The 16,830-nt window shown below is 36.9% G+C and overlaps 1 protein-coding gene across 4 annotated transcripts in view; it reads right to left on the bottom strand.

Annotated features, from left to right (window-relative positions):
* Nucleotides 1–202: 202 nt before the first annotated feature.
* The window catches only part of DYNC1I1 (dynein cytoplasmic 1 intermediate chain 1), a 283,160-nt gene continuing 266,532 nt past the window's right edge, over nucleotides 203–16,830 (bottom strand). For all 4 annotated transcript variants that reach the window (XM_047096199.1, XM_047096201.1, XM_047096200.1 and 1 more), the window contains one exon: nucleotides 203–313. In XM_047096199.1, coding sequence (XP_046952155.1) covers nucleotides 203–313 — 111 coding nt within the window. The remainder of the gene's footprint in view (nucleotides 314–16,830) is intronic.

Genomic DNA, 16,830 nt, shown 5'->3' with positions numbered 1-16,830 from the left:
AAATGATCTGGTGAATTTCAGGTCAGGGGAAAGCAGGGTGGGATACATTTGGAATACTTGGAGCAAAGCTGGCACAATATGACACCCAAAATGTCACACAACACTGTTACTGAATGGACACTGCATACAAGTGGAATCGATGACTGCAGAGCTGAGTTCTAGAAGGCGAAGGTGGGGCTAGGGTGGGGATGGTTGGTTTCCATTAGGCAGATAACTCAACGGTGCCTTCCTCCTCGCTATCAGCTCTGTTGGCACGAATCTCCACGAGGGTCCTGGCAAATCGGGTCCATTCATCATTGTGGGGAACTGCAAGCTGCAAAGCGATTAATGGAAAATGGTGAACAAGGGATCTTAAAGGACTGAAAGCTTGACGCCCACAGGACTGTTCCTCCTGAAGCAGCCATTTCCCTTGGAATATAAAGGAAACCAGATCTTCGTCTTCCTTGAATTGGCCCTGAAGTGTTGCTCTTAAACTGACAACTTAAGAGAATAAAGTGACTCATGGAATTTATGAAACTTAAAAAAAAAAAAAAAAAACTTTTGTAAACTATACAATTACAGTAGCCAGTTAAAGAACTTTCAGTAATGAAAATTCATCATAAGACCAGAGTTAAAGTGAACATAGCAGATAAAAATTGCATATAATTGTCTAGGATTTTGAAATAACTGTGGTGTTGCCTTTCTAAGTCAATGCTATTGATCCTTTCTTAAAAGTGTTGCTAATGTGCTAATATGCATGGCAAAAGTATAGCTTACATATACAAAGAAATCTTACTATGAAATAATGATACGGCTTTTTCAGCAAGATCTTACATGGTGATAAGTAGCTAACATTTGCCAAGAGTTCTGTTCTAAGTGCTTTACATGTATTAACCCATACCTCACAGCCCTAGGTAGGGTAATCTTGGTATTTCCTTTTTACAGAAGAAGAAATCGAGGCACAGAAAGATTAAATCATCTAAGGTTGTGTAGCTAGCAAATATCAATGCCAGTGCCATCTAACTCCAGTATCTGCATCTCTAGACAGTATCCTATACTGGTTTGCCAAAAAAGGGAGGTTTATAAGATTTCCCAAAGCATATCTTCTTCTATGCACAATTCAGTGAGGAGAAAATTAATCCCACCGGATACAAGCTACATGTATAAATTCTGTTAGCTGATTTAAAGGATAGTGATTTCTCTACACAGCATCCAGAAATGAACTGCTTAAAGATACATTGCGAATGTTTGGAATAGAATAGAGAAGTATTTGATGATGAGAAGCATGATCAAGTAGAAGTCTGAATGGTTTTTATATAGAATAAAATTGATGCAGAATGTAGAGTGATTTTCTTAGAGGATTGCCCTGTAAGAGGGTATAATCCATCTATAGGTACTAGGTTCTATAAACATTAATAACACATTCGTCTCAATATACATTTTTGAAAATAAAAAACAGGAAGCAAATAAAGCTAAGCTTTGAGATCATTTTTATAGCTGAAAAGTTACCCACTATATACAGCTAAATGATTAGAACTTAACATCAAAACCACACTCAGGTATCACCTCACGCCAGTCAGAGTGGCCAAAATGAACAAATCAGGAGACTATAGATGCTGGAGAGGATGTGGAGAAACGGGAACCCTCTTGCACTGTTGGTGGGAATGCAAATTGGTGCAGCCGCTCTGGAAAGCAGTGTGGAGGTTCCTCAGAAAATTAAAAATAGACCTACCCTATGACCCAGCAATAGCACTGCTAGGAATCTACCCAAGGGATACAGGAGTACTGATGCATAGGGGCACTTGTACCCCAATGTTCATAGCAGCACTCTCAACAATAGCCAAATTATGGAAAGAGCCTAAATGTCCATCAACTGATGAATGGATAAAGAAATTGTGGTTTATATACACAATGGAATACTACGTGGCAATGAGAAAAAATGAAATATGGCCTTTTGTAGCAACGTGGATGGAACTGGAGAGTGTGATGCTAAGTGAAATAAGCCATACAGAGAAAGACAGATACCATATGGTTTCACTCTTATGTGGATCCTGAGAAACTTAACAGGAACCCATGGGGGAGGGGAAGGAAAAAAAAAAAAAGAGAGGTTAGAGTGGGAGAGAGCCAAAGCATAAGAGACTGTTAAAAACTGAGAACAAACTGAGGGTTGATGGGGGGTGGGAGGGAGGGGCGGGTGGGTGATGGGTATTGAGGAGGGCACCTTTTGGGATGAGCACTGGGTGTTGTATGGAAACCAATTTGTCAATAAACTTCATATAAAAAAAAAAAAGAACTTAACATTTTTATTACAGGGGATGATAATGTCAGATGCTAAGACAACTTTTTGGGGGATGTCATCAGCAGTCTACAGAGTATATCTTGCAATTAGTGTTGTAGTACTGAGGTTTAAATGTTTCAGTAATATAATTCCGGAAATGATATACAGGTAGGGGAATAAGTTCTACTGATTTTGAGAAATGCAGTACCAATAAGAATTCTCATTTAGTCATATGAATGAGTTTTGAATGGTTACTTCCCTAGTTATTGAAATGAATTCAAATTTCTTCTTAGGCAATGACATAAGTTCACAATAGTATCGAATGACACTGTTACCCCCTTTGCTCAGTCCATTTTCCCTACTTTGAGCTCTTTTCCTAGGTTCCACCGATCTTCATTTTTCTCTTCAATTTTAGAAAATACCGTTCTGGGGAAATGAGGCCTTCAAACTTCAAATGCTACTACAAAAGAGCTAACAAAAAGCCTGAGCAGCAAAGGGTTGGTATCATATTTATATGAAAGAATAGGTTCACTACTTCCTTTCTCTCCTCCAACTCCTAACAAGTCCTCCCAAAAAGAACCACAAAACTAAAGCCTAGGAAGAGACAAAGCCAATCATGATAACATGATTATGACTTTTTCCAATACATAAGGGATAATGAAACTCTAGCTAAGGCACCTCATAATTTCATATAACTTTAAGTCCTGGAAAAAAGCAGTCCTCACTAATAATACATTATACAATATATAATAGAGTACATTGCTCTAGGAGTTTGGCTCCTTAACGTAACAGTATATTCTTGGTTGAAACGGTACAAGTTAACATATGATGCCATGCATAATGTTTTATTGATAGCAATATATAGAAACTATATGCTAAAATAAGAAAACAGGTAAATATGTTTCACATAGTTTCATTCAGTAGTAATGGCAAGGCCATTAAGAAACGATACTAATTAAGACTGTGAGCCATTAAGGTTTGAATATATGCCTAGATACAGTTTGAGACAGAACTGAGTATCATTTATGACGTTTAAGTTGCACATCTAACTGGTTGAAAGTGAATTTTATCTACAATGGAACTACATTTGAGCTTTTCCCCAGGGGTGGGAATAATAGTACTAGAATACCAACACCTGTCCTTAAAAGTACAGGTTTGCCCTCACAAAAGCGTTAATAGTATTCTAACATATCTTGTCCTCTCTTTGATCTGTGAAAGTTCCATTTAGGTTGGAAATATTAGAAGTTTAAAGAAAAAAATCCTGCCAAGTATTTTTCTGTCTAGAATACCATAAACTTCACAAAAATGTTAGTTTGCTTTGGTTCACAAAACACAAAACCACAACAAAAAACATTCCAGAGTCACACACAGTGCAAACACAACAGCTTCTAGAAACTTAAATTTACCTACCTCATCCTATTACACTTTCTCATTTAGTTGACTATAAAAATAAGCCACGATGACTGTAATGTTAGATTTAGAAGGTGAACTGCACACTGCCCCGTTTTTAGAATTAAGTATCACTGTCAGGAAGCACTTTAAGAATAATCTTAGCTTGAATGTGTGAACGTGCATTCACAGGCTGTTTCCACACCCAAAGTAACAATTTTTGGCATTTGAATTACTTGTAGGTAAGATCAAACAGTGGTCCTAACAAACAAGAAGACCAATCCTTTCATTTTACATCTGCGGCTGTAACCAGCATCCATTTGGACAGAACTGTCCCTCTTATCCTTGGCGGTTCCTGGCTTTTCTAACCTGGTTCTCTCTGATTAGAAATGGCTGGAAAGGGGGCACCTGGGTGGCTCAGTCGGTTAAGCGTCCAACTCTTGGTTTCAGCTCGAGTCATGATCTCATGGTTCGTGAGATCGAGACCTGTGTCAGGCTTTGTGCGGACAGTATGGAGCCTGCTTGGGATTCTCTCTCTCCCTCTCCCTCTCCAAATAAATAAATAAACTTAAACAAACAAACAAAAAACAAATAGCTGGAGGCTCAAGAGCAAAAATTCATTTCAGACTTTCTCTAGGATATCTTTAATCCAGTAATACCCTAATCATTAAGTAGGAAAATTCTTTGTTCATGTTTCTTAGTTAAAGAGTAAGACTGCTCTCATGTTCTTCTAACCAGAACACAAACGCATTCAATCAGCATGGACTGAAGACCAACTCTATGCCTGGCACTGTGCTAGGGATTAAAGATACAGCAGTGAATAATATTTTCTTAGGTCAAAATGTGTGAATACTGGCACAGGTGGGTTTTTTTTTGTTTTTTTTTTTTTGTTTTTTTAACTTCACTGACATTCAAAACATGCATAGCCTAAAATTTATTTTCTTACAGTGACAACCGTAACATGTCCCAGTGTGTGTTGTGTGTCAAGTAAGTAGCAGGAAAGCAAATGGCATGTTAATGACAAGGCTTCAGCATCTCTTTAAGTTTCCATCAAGGCATTAAAGGCTAAACCTAGAGCATCACTGTGGGTTTGTTTTCCACTTGAAAAAAACAGTATAGAATAATTTTTGAACAATCTCTATTTCATGATAGGAAAAATAGTCACAAGTTTTTCATCATGATGAATAATTTTAATTAAAAGAAAAAAAGCACTGTGAAGGAAATGGCCCATTGTTATATCAAGGGAATACCATAAAGAAGGATTTGTAAAAATTCTTCCAGTATTGTACTGAACCACAGTGGATCTGGAAACATTTTCTGCCTTCAGATTCATCTGCCAAAGTCCACATCCTAGGTCAGGGATGATTCAGATTTTCCCAGTGCTTCATGTACAAGGTGCACCCAACAAGCCCATTCACACCCCCTACTAGAAGACTTTTCTAATTTTTTTGTGAAATGTATAAAGCATTTTTATGCCACAAGCACTCATGGCTCTAATTCCAGAGATGATAAAATCTTCCCTCTAAGGGTGATGACCTTGTATAGATATGATATGAGCCTATTTTTACAACCGAGGGAACTAAGAACATAGATAGTTTCTGAGGTAGCAATTTGGCCATAAGGAGGAGGTAAAATGGAGCTCAGATTTGGACAGGAGACTTAAGTCCCGTTCTCATCTTGGTTACTGGCAATGGTCAGGCACTTAACCTCTCATTGCCTCAATTGTAAAATGGGGATGATAGTGTCTGACCCATTTATCAACAGAGATGTGAAGAGGATGAGGGAGGTAATCTAAGTGAAGAAAATACCATGAGTTCTTCATGGAATAGTCATGCATTCTTTCTCTTTAAACTGTCACTCAGATTGAACACGTTCTTCCAAATGATATATGTAAATGGCATGCATATCGATTCAATAGCATTTTTGTGGTTTTGTTTTTATTTTCTTAAAATAATTCTGATGTTTACTATGTGAGGACATTAAGGAACAAGGCATGGACCTCTTTTAACAGGTAGGAAATAGAAGACCGGGGAGCTAAATGATTTGCTAAGATCGCCTAACTTTCACACGGTAGAATGGGCCAATCAGGAGCCTCGCCCCTTTAGGAAATGCCAGCTTCCTGGCAGAATGGCAGGCAAGTAAGTGTTTTGAATCACCTGCTAAAAGAGTCTAAAGACTGTATTTAATCTTCTAAGATTCTTAGAAGATAAAAGGTCAAAAATAAAAAGCAAAAGTGTAAAAGCTGTGGAAATTTTATGGAAGTTGATCATTTTAGTCCCCTCGACTCCCTACTTCTGAAGCTGTTTCATGGATCTGCCCCTCCTGTCTGCCTGAACGGAAGAGAGGGCACCTCTGGATGCTGCCCCAGCCCGTCCCCCCAAAAACTAGGTGTCTGGCCTGGGTTTCTGGTGCACTTAAAGACAGGCAAAGATTGCAGAATAACTACATTTTGAGAATGGAGCCAAGGTTGACTTTTTCCACCTCCAGTATCAGCCAGATCAGTTTCTTTCCCTGCTTTGCCACTTACTTGCAGTGTGTCCGTATGAAGACTGTTTTAACGTCTCCGATCTTAACTTCCTCATTTGTGAGAAAGGAATTTTGAGACCCATCTCCTAGGAGTGTTGCGAATATTAAATAAGACACATGCACACCGCCTCCACTGCCAGATATAATGGGTTTAGCACAGTGCTTGGCACATTATGAAACTGGAGGAAATGATGTTTTTTTCCCTATTTTTCCTTCATGCTTATTCTCTTTTCCATTTGGGGGAGGTAATTTTTGCTCCTTTCCTTTTCTTTCTTCCATTTCCTTCTTCTCACCTGCATAGAGCTGCATTTCTTTTTAGAAATATACCTTATTTTTATTACATTTGATTTCTTGAAAACCCACACAAATACTTTCCTAAATAGTCATACTTTTAATAATACCTAAAGTTCATGAGCTGGATATGAGGAAAGGGTTCTTTCAGATCACAAGAAAAATTCTGTCAGAGTACTTTTTATTGCTCATTTAAAAAATCAAACTTAAAGTATAATTACTCCTTGTAAATATACACATCCACAGATATGTCTACATATACATGCATATTTTTAATTTCTCAGGTATGCCAATCCAGCTTCCCCTAGCTCTGTCCTTGTTATGGCACTTTCTACAGTGGGATTCTACATTTTTAGCTCAAGTTATAAAGCTTTGTAACCACTGAACACGCTGTTATAAAAATCAAATGGCTTTTTATGACCAGGGTTAAATATCATTCATGTGTCCCTTTTTATAAGCACATGGCTAACAATTTTGAACAGTCCACAGTCAAGCCTCCCTCATTTGTTAGTAATTTTAAGGGGTTTATAGTACCTGGCAGCTGATTTGAAAAAGCTGCATTATCTGCAGTAACTCCTACCAGCTCAATGCTGAATTTTTTATGGTAAAAATATGTCTCGAGCATTGCTTATATAAAAGTAGGTTAATTTTTAAAAATCTTGGACAATTAAGACAGAAAGCTATTTCATAATTTCAGTTTGGTTTCTCAGACACATTAAGCATGGCAAACAAATGAAAATGAGTAGGCCTCCAAGTTTGGGGACAAGTATTCCATCGATGTGTGGTTCATCAGCATCTTTGTAATCTTTTAATTAAATGGAGTCACTATAAAAAAGCCTGGGACGATTATGTTAGCCATCGATTCTGAACAGATAAATGACAACTTCTGTATGAACCCCAAAATTAAAGTTTTCTGTTAAAAAGATATCTTGCAAATTACCTTTCACTTTAATATGCATTGGTTTTTTGTTGTTTTTAATGCATTTACAGAGACCGTGGAAGCGAATGTGGGTTTCCACAGAGACTAAACCCCTCTAAGCTTTAAAAGGTTTTTTAAAAGTGCAATTATTAACGGCACCCCAATTCAGGAGATTGTGGATTTACTGGTAACACGTTTGTGTTCAGAGGAAGCCGATATTTCTTAGGACAATTCCCTTTGCCACACACACAGAGGGAAGCAAAGTGGGAGGTAATATGCAATGAAACAGCCGCTGGAAAGACCAAGCTTACTCGCTTCACATAAATACAAGCTCCACTGTATTTAACTCTTGGGGGAGTCTAGCATCACTGGTAACAACGGATGAAACCACGGACCAAAATTCCAAGCCAGAATGCAGTATACAGAAGGGGTAAATACACTGCAGTATTCCACCACAAAAAGATAGTCTGTGTGGTAACTTAGTATTTACAGCACTTTTAGGGAAGGCCAGAAAGTAGAAGTTACATTAGTCTCCATTCTGTAGCATCTGCTGTTCCCGGTCAGTAGGTTAAAATTTCTGTGAAATTTAGCAGCATGCAAACCTAGAGTAATCTGATGATTATTTGGCTATTTTTGGTGAAGAAAGAAAGAATTTATTTTATCATAAAATCCTATTCTAAGGGACCCCTCATCCACCCGTGAAGCTTGAGATCTCTCTGCCAAAGTTCTCTTCTCTAGTATCTTTAAATGGGTGGTTGATTTTTATAGCAGGTTAGAACACTACTTTAAAAAAAAATCCATTACCACCCAATTAAGGAAAGAAGGACAAGACATAAAATCAAAGGTAAATAGTAATAAATATGGGTCTTTATCAATTTCAATAAGTCAGCAACCATGGAAGGAAATTATTTTAAACACTATTCTTAAAAAATAAACACTTCTTCATGTTAAAATTTCACATTATAGGAAGCATGACAAAATTCTGGAGTTTTTACCTGCGGAGAGGGAAAAGAATCACACAGCTGAAGAAGAAAGAGTTAATTTACTAAGGTCTACGGACGACCTTGTTCACATTTGTATTAAAATCTCACCCTTTTTTCTTGAGAAATCTCTTAAGCATTATTTTTTTCTATTATTTGGAACAATCTATTCCTCTGTCCAAAAGATGGAAAAAGTGCTAAAAACATTGGCTGATGGGCAATAATGGAAAATCAACTTTTAAAACTTCAATTACCACTCTTTTTCTAGAACAGAAAAGATCAAGAAAATGACAGGGAAATGAAAAAAGCATGGGCTACTCAAGCTAGTCTGTCATATTAGCTGACTAAACATATATCCTTTCTCTTCCTGATATTATTAACTATAGGTTTTCTAGTAAATTCCTAGCAACCACTGCATCTAAGCAGTTTTGACAAAAAGAAAGCTTATTGCTAAACACCTTAGAAACATTTACCGAGGTAATAAAAGAAATGTCATTCCCTCCTACTGAATGTTTGGGCATAAAAGAGGTATTTTTATAATGTAGTTCATGATTTACCATATCTATAGTGTCCAAAAAAAGCACAATGAAAAGGAAGCGTTTTTCCAGTGGTTTGACAACTATTTGAATCAGCTGTTAGGCTTTCATTACACTAGTGGCCAATCGCTCACTTTTAAAAGCACAAGAGGGCGGGGGAGTGGGATAGAGACTGGGGAAGAAGGACAAGCCCTCTTTTTAAAATGTTTTCTATATATCCTTCTCAGTGCAAACATAGTTAAATGGATTATTTTTCCTGTCCATCAGTCGATAGCCAACTTGGAGGCTGCATTCTGAATGCTTCACACAATTAAGCTTTCCCTTAACCTTCAACTTTCACGTGTGAAACATTCACCCAAATATTTATAGAGTGCCTGTTATGTGCCAGGCACTGTGCAAGGCTGGGCTATCCCACTCAAATAGACAATTAATTGTTAAGTATCTACTTTGTGTATGTTTCTGTGGACATGCCACTCTAAACATTAGAAAAACCTTACTGAGGAATGTGATTAACCTAAGGAGGGCTGCCAAACTGAAAAAAAAAGAAAAATCTAAATCAAAAGGGTGGCTGGTTTTGAGGCTACTAGAACACGTTCACTTTTTTACCAAAGGTTCCTTAATGTTAAGATAAATAAAAATGAAATATTTCATCTACATATTGAGAAACTATTAGCTGGCCATGAGGGAGAAAGATCTTAGGGAATGGACCACTGATCAGTTTTATCTGCCACCCTAAAAAGGAAGGGTGCAAAATTTCTTCAACAATGTTAAGCTTTGATATTTCCTAAATGATAAATAATTCATGTTTTAAAATGGAGAAGATGTTCTGATAGCTGACATTCTCAGAAATCCATGCAAACCTTCTTTGAAATTAGAATAGAATGATTCACTCCCTCACTTTGCAAGTCCCACCTATATAACATATAAATATTTACACATAAACACGCATAGGCAGGTACTTGATTTCCTAACGTATCTTAGATGCACCAATAGTAACACCTGTACTCCTGTAAGAAACAAACAACTCTCCATTTCCATCCAGGCCAGTGTTAATCTAGCCTCACAGATGATTGGAGCCGCTTCATGCTCGGCTGGTCTAAGCTGTGATTTGAGGCTACTGTTCTAAGCAGTAATTTTTCAAGATAAAATTTAGCAGTTTTGAAATTCTAAAACTAAACAATTTTGTCAGCCATGAAAAAATTTAACACTATAATTAATGACTGCTTCAAGATCCAAACTGCTATTGAAGATGACAGTTTGAAATCACAGAAGAATCATAAAGATGATTAATTATACAAACTGGTACTTGTTGCAGAAGGTTTATATTCATAGGCCATTTATCACCAAAATGGGAATATATGAGTTTCATTGAATATTGCAAATTAGTATGCACACATTAATTTGGTTTTTATAAAGTTAGATATTAGGGTTTTCTTTTCATCAAATCAACTTCTCCATAATACATAAAAGTCATTAAGTGTTTTCTTATCAATCCAGAGAAAAAGTAGATTGAAAAGATATTAATCCTATAAATTCATTTTTATAAACTAATGTACCTGAATAAGCATACTATTTATATAATAATTAGTTTAATTACAGTCTTTTACATATATAATTATCAAAATGAAAACCATGACTACTACATTCACTATAAGATGAGTAATTATAACATTAATTGGAATTAATAGTGCTTTTTCTTTTTCCTTTTTCAATTAAGCACTTTTCCTAGAAGAAATCAAGTTAATATTAAAATTACAATCTTACATTTTAACCAAATTATTTTATTTCAAATACATGTAATTTATTATGACAAGAAAATGAATTAACATATTACTTCAAAGTAGCTTATTTTATGTAATTATATTTATTAGCACCCCAAATCTGCTCATACGGATATGCCTTGGTGTTTTTTGACTTAACTGCACAGCGTTGTGGCTATGGCAATTAAAAATTCAGGTAAAAACTGAAAAGTCCCATTGAAAATCCCAATGCTTTGTTTCTATGTCATCGAATATCTAGATATTGTCGACAGAACTAAGTATTTGGATTTTCAGTTTTTATCTGGAGGTTTGGCACCACAGAATAACTTACGCCAAAGTCCTTTCTTCTCCGTGGAGGGATATCAGAAGAAGTGTTTGGCATCAGCTAAAGAAAATAATATTGTTTATTCACTGAAGAATAAGCCAGGACTTGCAAAGACCTTCAAGAATCTAGCAACTTGTGGCCACACTCACGTAATGAGAAACACAAGTGTTTGGGGTGATTATAACTGGACCTTCGTAACCCGAGCCCAGCTCCCTCTCCCTTCTGGAGGCTCAGCCATGCTCTCAGCTTCGTCATCAGCGGGGGATAATAGCCTTCATAAAGCACCATCATTAAATGAACTGATTTCAAATCCAGTTCTTTTTCATTATGGGACTCTTATTTGAATTAACCCCGAAATCTCAGTTAAACTTCGTATTTCGTGTTCTGCACACCCCTTCCTCACGGAGCGGGGATTATTTATATTCAGGGCACACACTTCTTGTGGAAAATTGACCTAGGCCCTGTCCTACTGGCAAACACAAAGTAGTTCCACAAAGCAAACAATTATCGACTAAGTGTAATCCACTTACAAACCAGAAACGTATTGTATTTATTTTGCGTCACTCAAATTCTTTTGCACTCTCAGCACTTCCAGTTTCTCAGATGCCTCTATAACTGAACTGATATTTTAGGTGCAAGAGAGATGGCTGATCGAATCGCTTTCTTTTATCCCTGTGCTAGCGGGCTACGGAAACTGTTTGAGGCACTTTTTAATAGTCCCTGGACATTACACCTGGACTACCATTCTGAAGTGTATTTCACAGGCCATTTTTCCTGTCGGGATCCCAAATAAACTGTCATCCCAATTTTTCATTTGAGCTTTAAAATGCACTCAGATGAAGATTTAAATCGTGCAGGTACATTTAATCTCTCCTATTCACCTGCAGTTTTCCTTTCCAAGAATTTTGTAAGACCCTTGTAATATATTAACAAATGTCCAATTTACTGTATTTATTGAAATCTGTAATAAAATGACTGCTATTCTTTTAGCCCCCAAAGAGTCGTATGAAACAAGCGATTTGAAATGCCGTCAAAGTTCAGGGTTAAAATGCAAAGATGAATTCATGTTTCCTTAGGTAATTAGTGCGTGGGATACCAAACCAATAATAGCTAAGGGTGCACAGATTTATTCGTCTCCAAGTTTGTTTTTAAGTTGCCGTTTTATTTTTCAAGTTCTGCTGTAAGCTGAAAATGACTTTGGAATCTTATCATTTGGCTATTGTAGAAATATAATCAGGGATTTGAAACTTATGTGTGTTTACCACAACTGAAAACAAAATCTTCCCTGGAAGAGGTTAATGGAAAAAGAAATAACAGGAGGTGGAGAATAAACTGCTTTTTTTAAAACTGGAGCTGCAAACAGCATTCTAACTAATTCAGATAAGCAGCAAACATAGTTGTTAGGGGATATTTATGACAGCCCATCTATGTGACAGCACTGAAGCATTAACAATAGCAACGGGCTTTCTATAAAACACATCTGCAAGACAGACAGGTAGATAGGCTGACTATCAATCATCAGGACACGTGAATAATTCTATACTCACTGGCCCATGTACTATTAAAATCAGCTTCATATATATATGTATATATATATATATATATATATACACACACACACACACATACATACATAAAAGCTTGCTCTTCAGTAAAGGAGCCATGGTGGTGGGTAATTCTTATTTTTAATTCTTTAGAATATGTGTGTTCACACATCATTTAAAAAATCCAACAATGATTAACAGTCTTCTTTGGGTGTATTCTGAAGTGGCATACACACAGTGTTTTCAGGTTATATTTGGAGTTAACTTATGACTTGTTATCTTCTCCGCGTTTCAGTTAATTGAATGGGATCATACAGCTTCACAACAAACAGACTGCATCCCACAGTTTGAAGAGAAAGATCCTCAAAACTTATTCAAGAGCGAGGCTCATCTTTAACTTTACATTTTAGAAAATTTAAATGGTGCATGCAAGCACTGTCTATTTTAATACCTTTTAAGATGCACAAACAGAATAAAAATTATAGCCAAATAATAAAAGGGATCTTCTCTGTCTTTCACTGAATTCACATAACTTCCATTTATGCTAATGGGAGTTGAGCACCTGCTCCGCAAAGAAAATAGACCCCTGTCTGTGAAAATAAATGTGTGCAGTATATTTTCCAGCTACAATGCTAAAATCAAACAACCAAAAATGTGTGCTATATAAACAAAGCATCATGTGGCCTACCTGAAAACACTGCTGTTTTATACTTTACCTCATTAGTCATATATCCCAAGATATTACTCATACCTTAGCCATTTAAATGCAACAAAAAGGAAAAAAGGGGGTAGGGGGCAGATGGACATACTCAATCTGCTGATTTCAGTGAGCTCATACACAATCCTCTGTTTACCCCTTCAGAAGTTCATAATAAATTGCATCAGCAAATCTGGATTCGGGCCATTTCTCTCTGCCATCATCTTAAAAGTCATGGAAGATAATTGTACATAATAGAAGAGGGCATGATCATGTGCTGAGACTCCCGGTGGCAGCTGCAGCCTCAGCTGGGACAGGAGATGAGGCAGACGGTTGTTAACCACCGGTGGCACCCAAGTCCCTTTCTGCATGGCTCTTCTGGTTGGGCATCAGGTCTCAGAGGAAGCAGGTCTACCTAGACTTGAATGGGGACATCTCCACTGGTAGTCACAGAAGTCTCTTATCAGGCAGTACTTGATGATGGTGTGACAAGTGACAGAGAAAGGCTGTCCCTCTCCACTCCAAATCATAGTAGGCATCATAGAGATCTTTTCCCCAAACTCTATTATACTTTCGGTTAAAATTACGGTATGATCAAAACAAGGGTATGGGGAGTGAATGAGAATATCCATACGGTTTCAGCTCTGTTCTTCTGGGCCTCATGATGTTTATAATCTACAGCCTTTGCTATTCCATTCAACATTTTTATTTTTTTTTATTTTTTTTATTTTATTTATTTTTTTATATATATATGAAATTTATTGACAAATTGGTTTCCATACAACACCCAGTGCTCATCCCAAAAGACAGATACCATATGGTTTCACTCTTATGTGGATCCTGAGAAACCATTCAACATTTTTAAATAGTCTTAAGACATAAGTAATAATAAGATCATAGAACATGTGCTATAAATGACCACCTTTCTAAAGACTTCTCCTTTTTCCTGACAGTCTAGGTCAAGGCCATAATTTTTCATTTCTGATTTGCATCATGAGTAGAATTAAGAACAATACTCTTGTGGCAAGACTGGCTACATAATTTTGCAGGGGGGTGCAAACATGAAAATGTGGGGTGCCTTGTTGAAAAATTTCTGAACGGTTGCAAGACGGTGACAGCCAAGCATGAAGCCAAGCTGAAGGAACCTCTATGCACAGCACCTGTGAGACTGCACAGGTAACCCAAGCAGGAAGCAGGAAGCCAGCCTCACTCTCGGAATAGGACCTTGGTGAGAGGGAGCCTGCTGCCCCCTCCCCTCTCCTCAAATCAACCAGGGAGAAATGGACGTGAGGTGTCTTCCTGCAGACAGACACCTATTCAGTGTACTGAGGTCTCAAAGAAAATGGATCAACAAAGCATACTCTAGAAACTACCATTTACTTTCTTGTGCAGATTGTATTATAAGGCTTATTTAAAAGTGTTTCATCTTCTTTCTGAGAGGGTTCCATAAAGCAAGATTTTCCATCCAAAGGCCAGCATGACCCTGGTGAGGGGTTCAGTTTTAATGGGGACCAGAGGACCAATTCTGAATACAGATAATGGTAGCACAGTCTACTAGCAATTTGATCCTCAATGCCATATGTTTTCTTTCTCTCTATATTTTCCCCTTTTTAAATCACTTCCTGCTCAAACCCCTTCCCTCTTGTCACCCATGCACGAGCCTTAGATTTGACCTCAAATTCTAAATGGGCCAGTTTGCTGTGAAGACACTCTGTCTGGCTTTCTGCAGTTTAGGTGATTTGGAAGGCTGAGGACACACTGTTTAGAGGGTGCCCTTCTCTAGTAAGTACAGCTAAGCTCTGTCAGTTCTAGACTGGTGAACGAGACAGCGGTAATTACAATAATGGCGGCATTTGCCCATGAAGTGATCTACCGTCTCTCAGAAGTGGACTTCAGCTAAGGTCCGCTTCCCTTTCAGTACATGGAGACTCTGTATATAGAGTTGGACTTCAGAGATTTAGAATAGGCATTAGAGATGAGCAAAGAGAAAAGGACCTCTCCCCTTTATCTTTCCAAAGAAACAAATATGAGCTACATTTGTAAATACCTTTCAAAAATACTTAGGAAAAAAAACTACAGTGAAGACAAAATTATCTTAAGTCTGAGTTTTTCTGAGCTATAGATTGCTTTGTGTATTGACTAAACAATACAGAAAAAAAAAACTGTTCAAATGTATAAGCCTATCCTTATTTTTTTTGGTCATTCAGGGAAGGACTAGAAGATTATATAATATTACCTACTCTCAATAAAATAGTATATCCTTTTTTTTCCGGGTAGTGAATTTGTAGGGATAAACAACCCTACAAATTGTTTGGCCTATTATGTGTCACAGAGATTTTTCTATAGCCTGTCTAGACTCCAGACAATAGACGAGACTGGTCTATAGTTGCAGACATTTCTATAGTCTGTAATATCACTTAGGAAAGTAAGAGCAATAATACAAAAATGAAAACCAGGCTGACCTGCCACTACGATAGTAGAAATATGAGTATAACAACACTTTACAATTTCAAAATGATGATAGCAACCTAGAAGGAAGTTTTAGCAGCCACATATCAGCCAAGGCAACTTTTGCAAAATCATTTTTTGCTCCTAAAATATGAGTCATATTTGAGTAATTCTGTCCACAGGCTATAAAATCACTTTATTACAGAACATTCTGTATATATGTCATATTGTGTTTTCTTATTGCATGGGGATTGTGTGTATGTATATATGTATGTATGTGCATATACATTATACATATATGTTACATATAGATAACAACAAATACATATATGTGTGTGTATATATATATATATATATATATATAAAATATCTGTGGTCAACGTAAAGATTTTTCAAAAACTTTTCTTGAAACAGACCAGATTGTTAAACTATTCTACTTTCCATCCCTCTTGGACAAAACATTACTGTTGCATATGATCTTAAGAGGATTAAGTGACATTATGTATAACAAGCAAGGGAGGTAGAGAAAAGAGTTTAAATTTCATCTACTTTCTGCCATTTCATCTCTGAGCATGCCTCCACATCTATTTCTCTCCCCAATTACACTTGTTATAAACAAAAGAGAGAGAGAGAAAAAAAACCCTTGTTTTTTAATGTTCTTCTTTGCTAGCTTTTTAATTTTTTAATAAATGAACTAATGAAGAAGGTTTTTGTTGTTGCTTAGTTTTATTTTGATGAAGACAGTGCAAAAGATGCATTGAATATAAAGAATAATCATTGAAGAAAACATTGCTATAAAACCATTGGCAGTGTTTTTGATTCAGAAGGTATTCTCTTTCCCAAAGACTCCAAACTACGTCAATAGTCACCAGACCATTTGTATCTTCACCACTGGGGATGAATATTAACAGAGTCTTTGTTGCTGTTGGGATGACTCAGCTTGTGGCATCAGGAGTGGTTAAGGAGGTGTCTAATGAAATAGATAACATGCAGTAAAGCTGAGAGGTTTCTGAATGTTTTACTTAGCAGTGCACATCCCCAAATAGAAAATTCCCATCTCAAGAGTCCTTCAGTTTCTCTTTCTGGCTGAATTAAAAGCAGCAGCAGCAACAACGACAACAACACCTAGTTCGTTTCAACATAATCAACCCCACATAC

The sequence above is a fragment of the Lynx rufus genome, unplaced genomic scaffold, assembly GCF_022079265.1.
Source record: "Lynx rufus isolate CCGP_SWC_20201006 ecotype Redwood Valley unplaced genomic scaffold, mLynRuf1.p SCAF_4, whole genome shotgun sequence".
NCBI lineage: Eukaryota > Metazoa > Chordata > Mammalia > Carnivora > Felidae > Lynx > Lynx rufus.
Note: the sequence above shows the minus strand (reverse complement) of the source record. Positions and strands in the feature narration are given on the sequence as shown.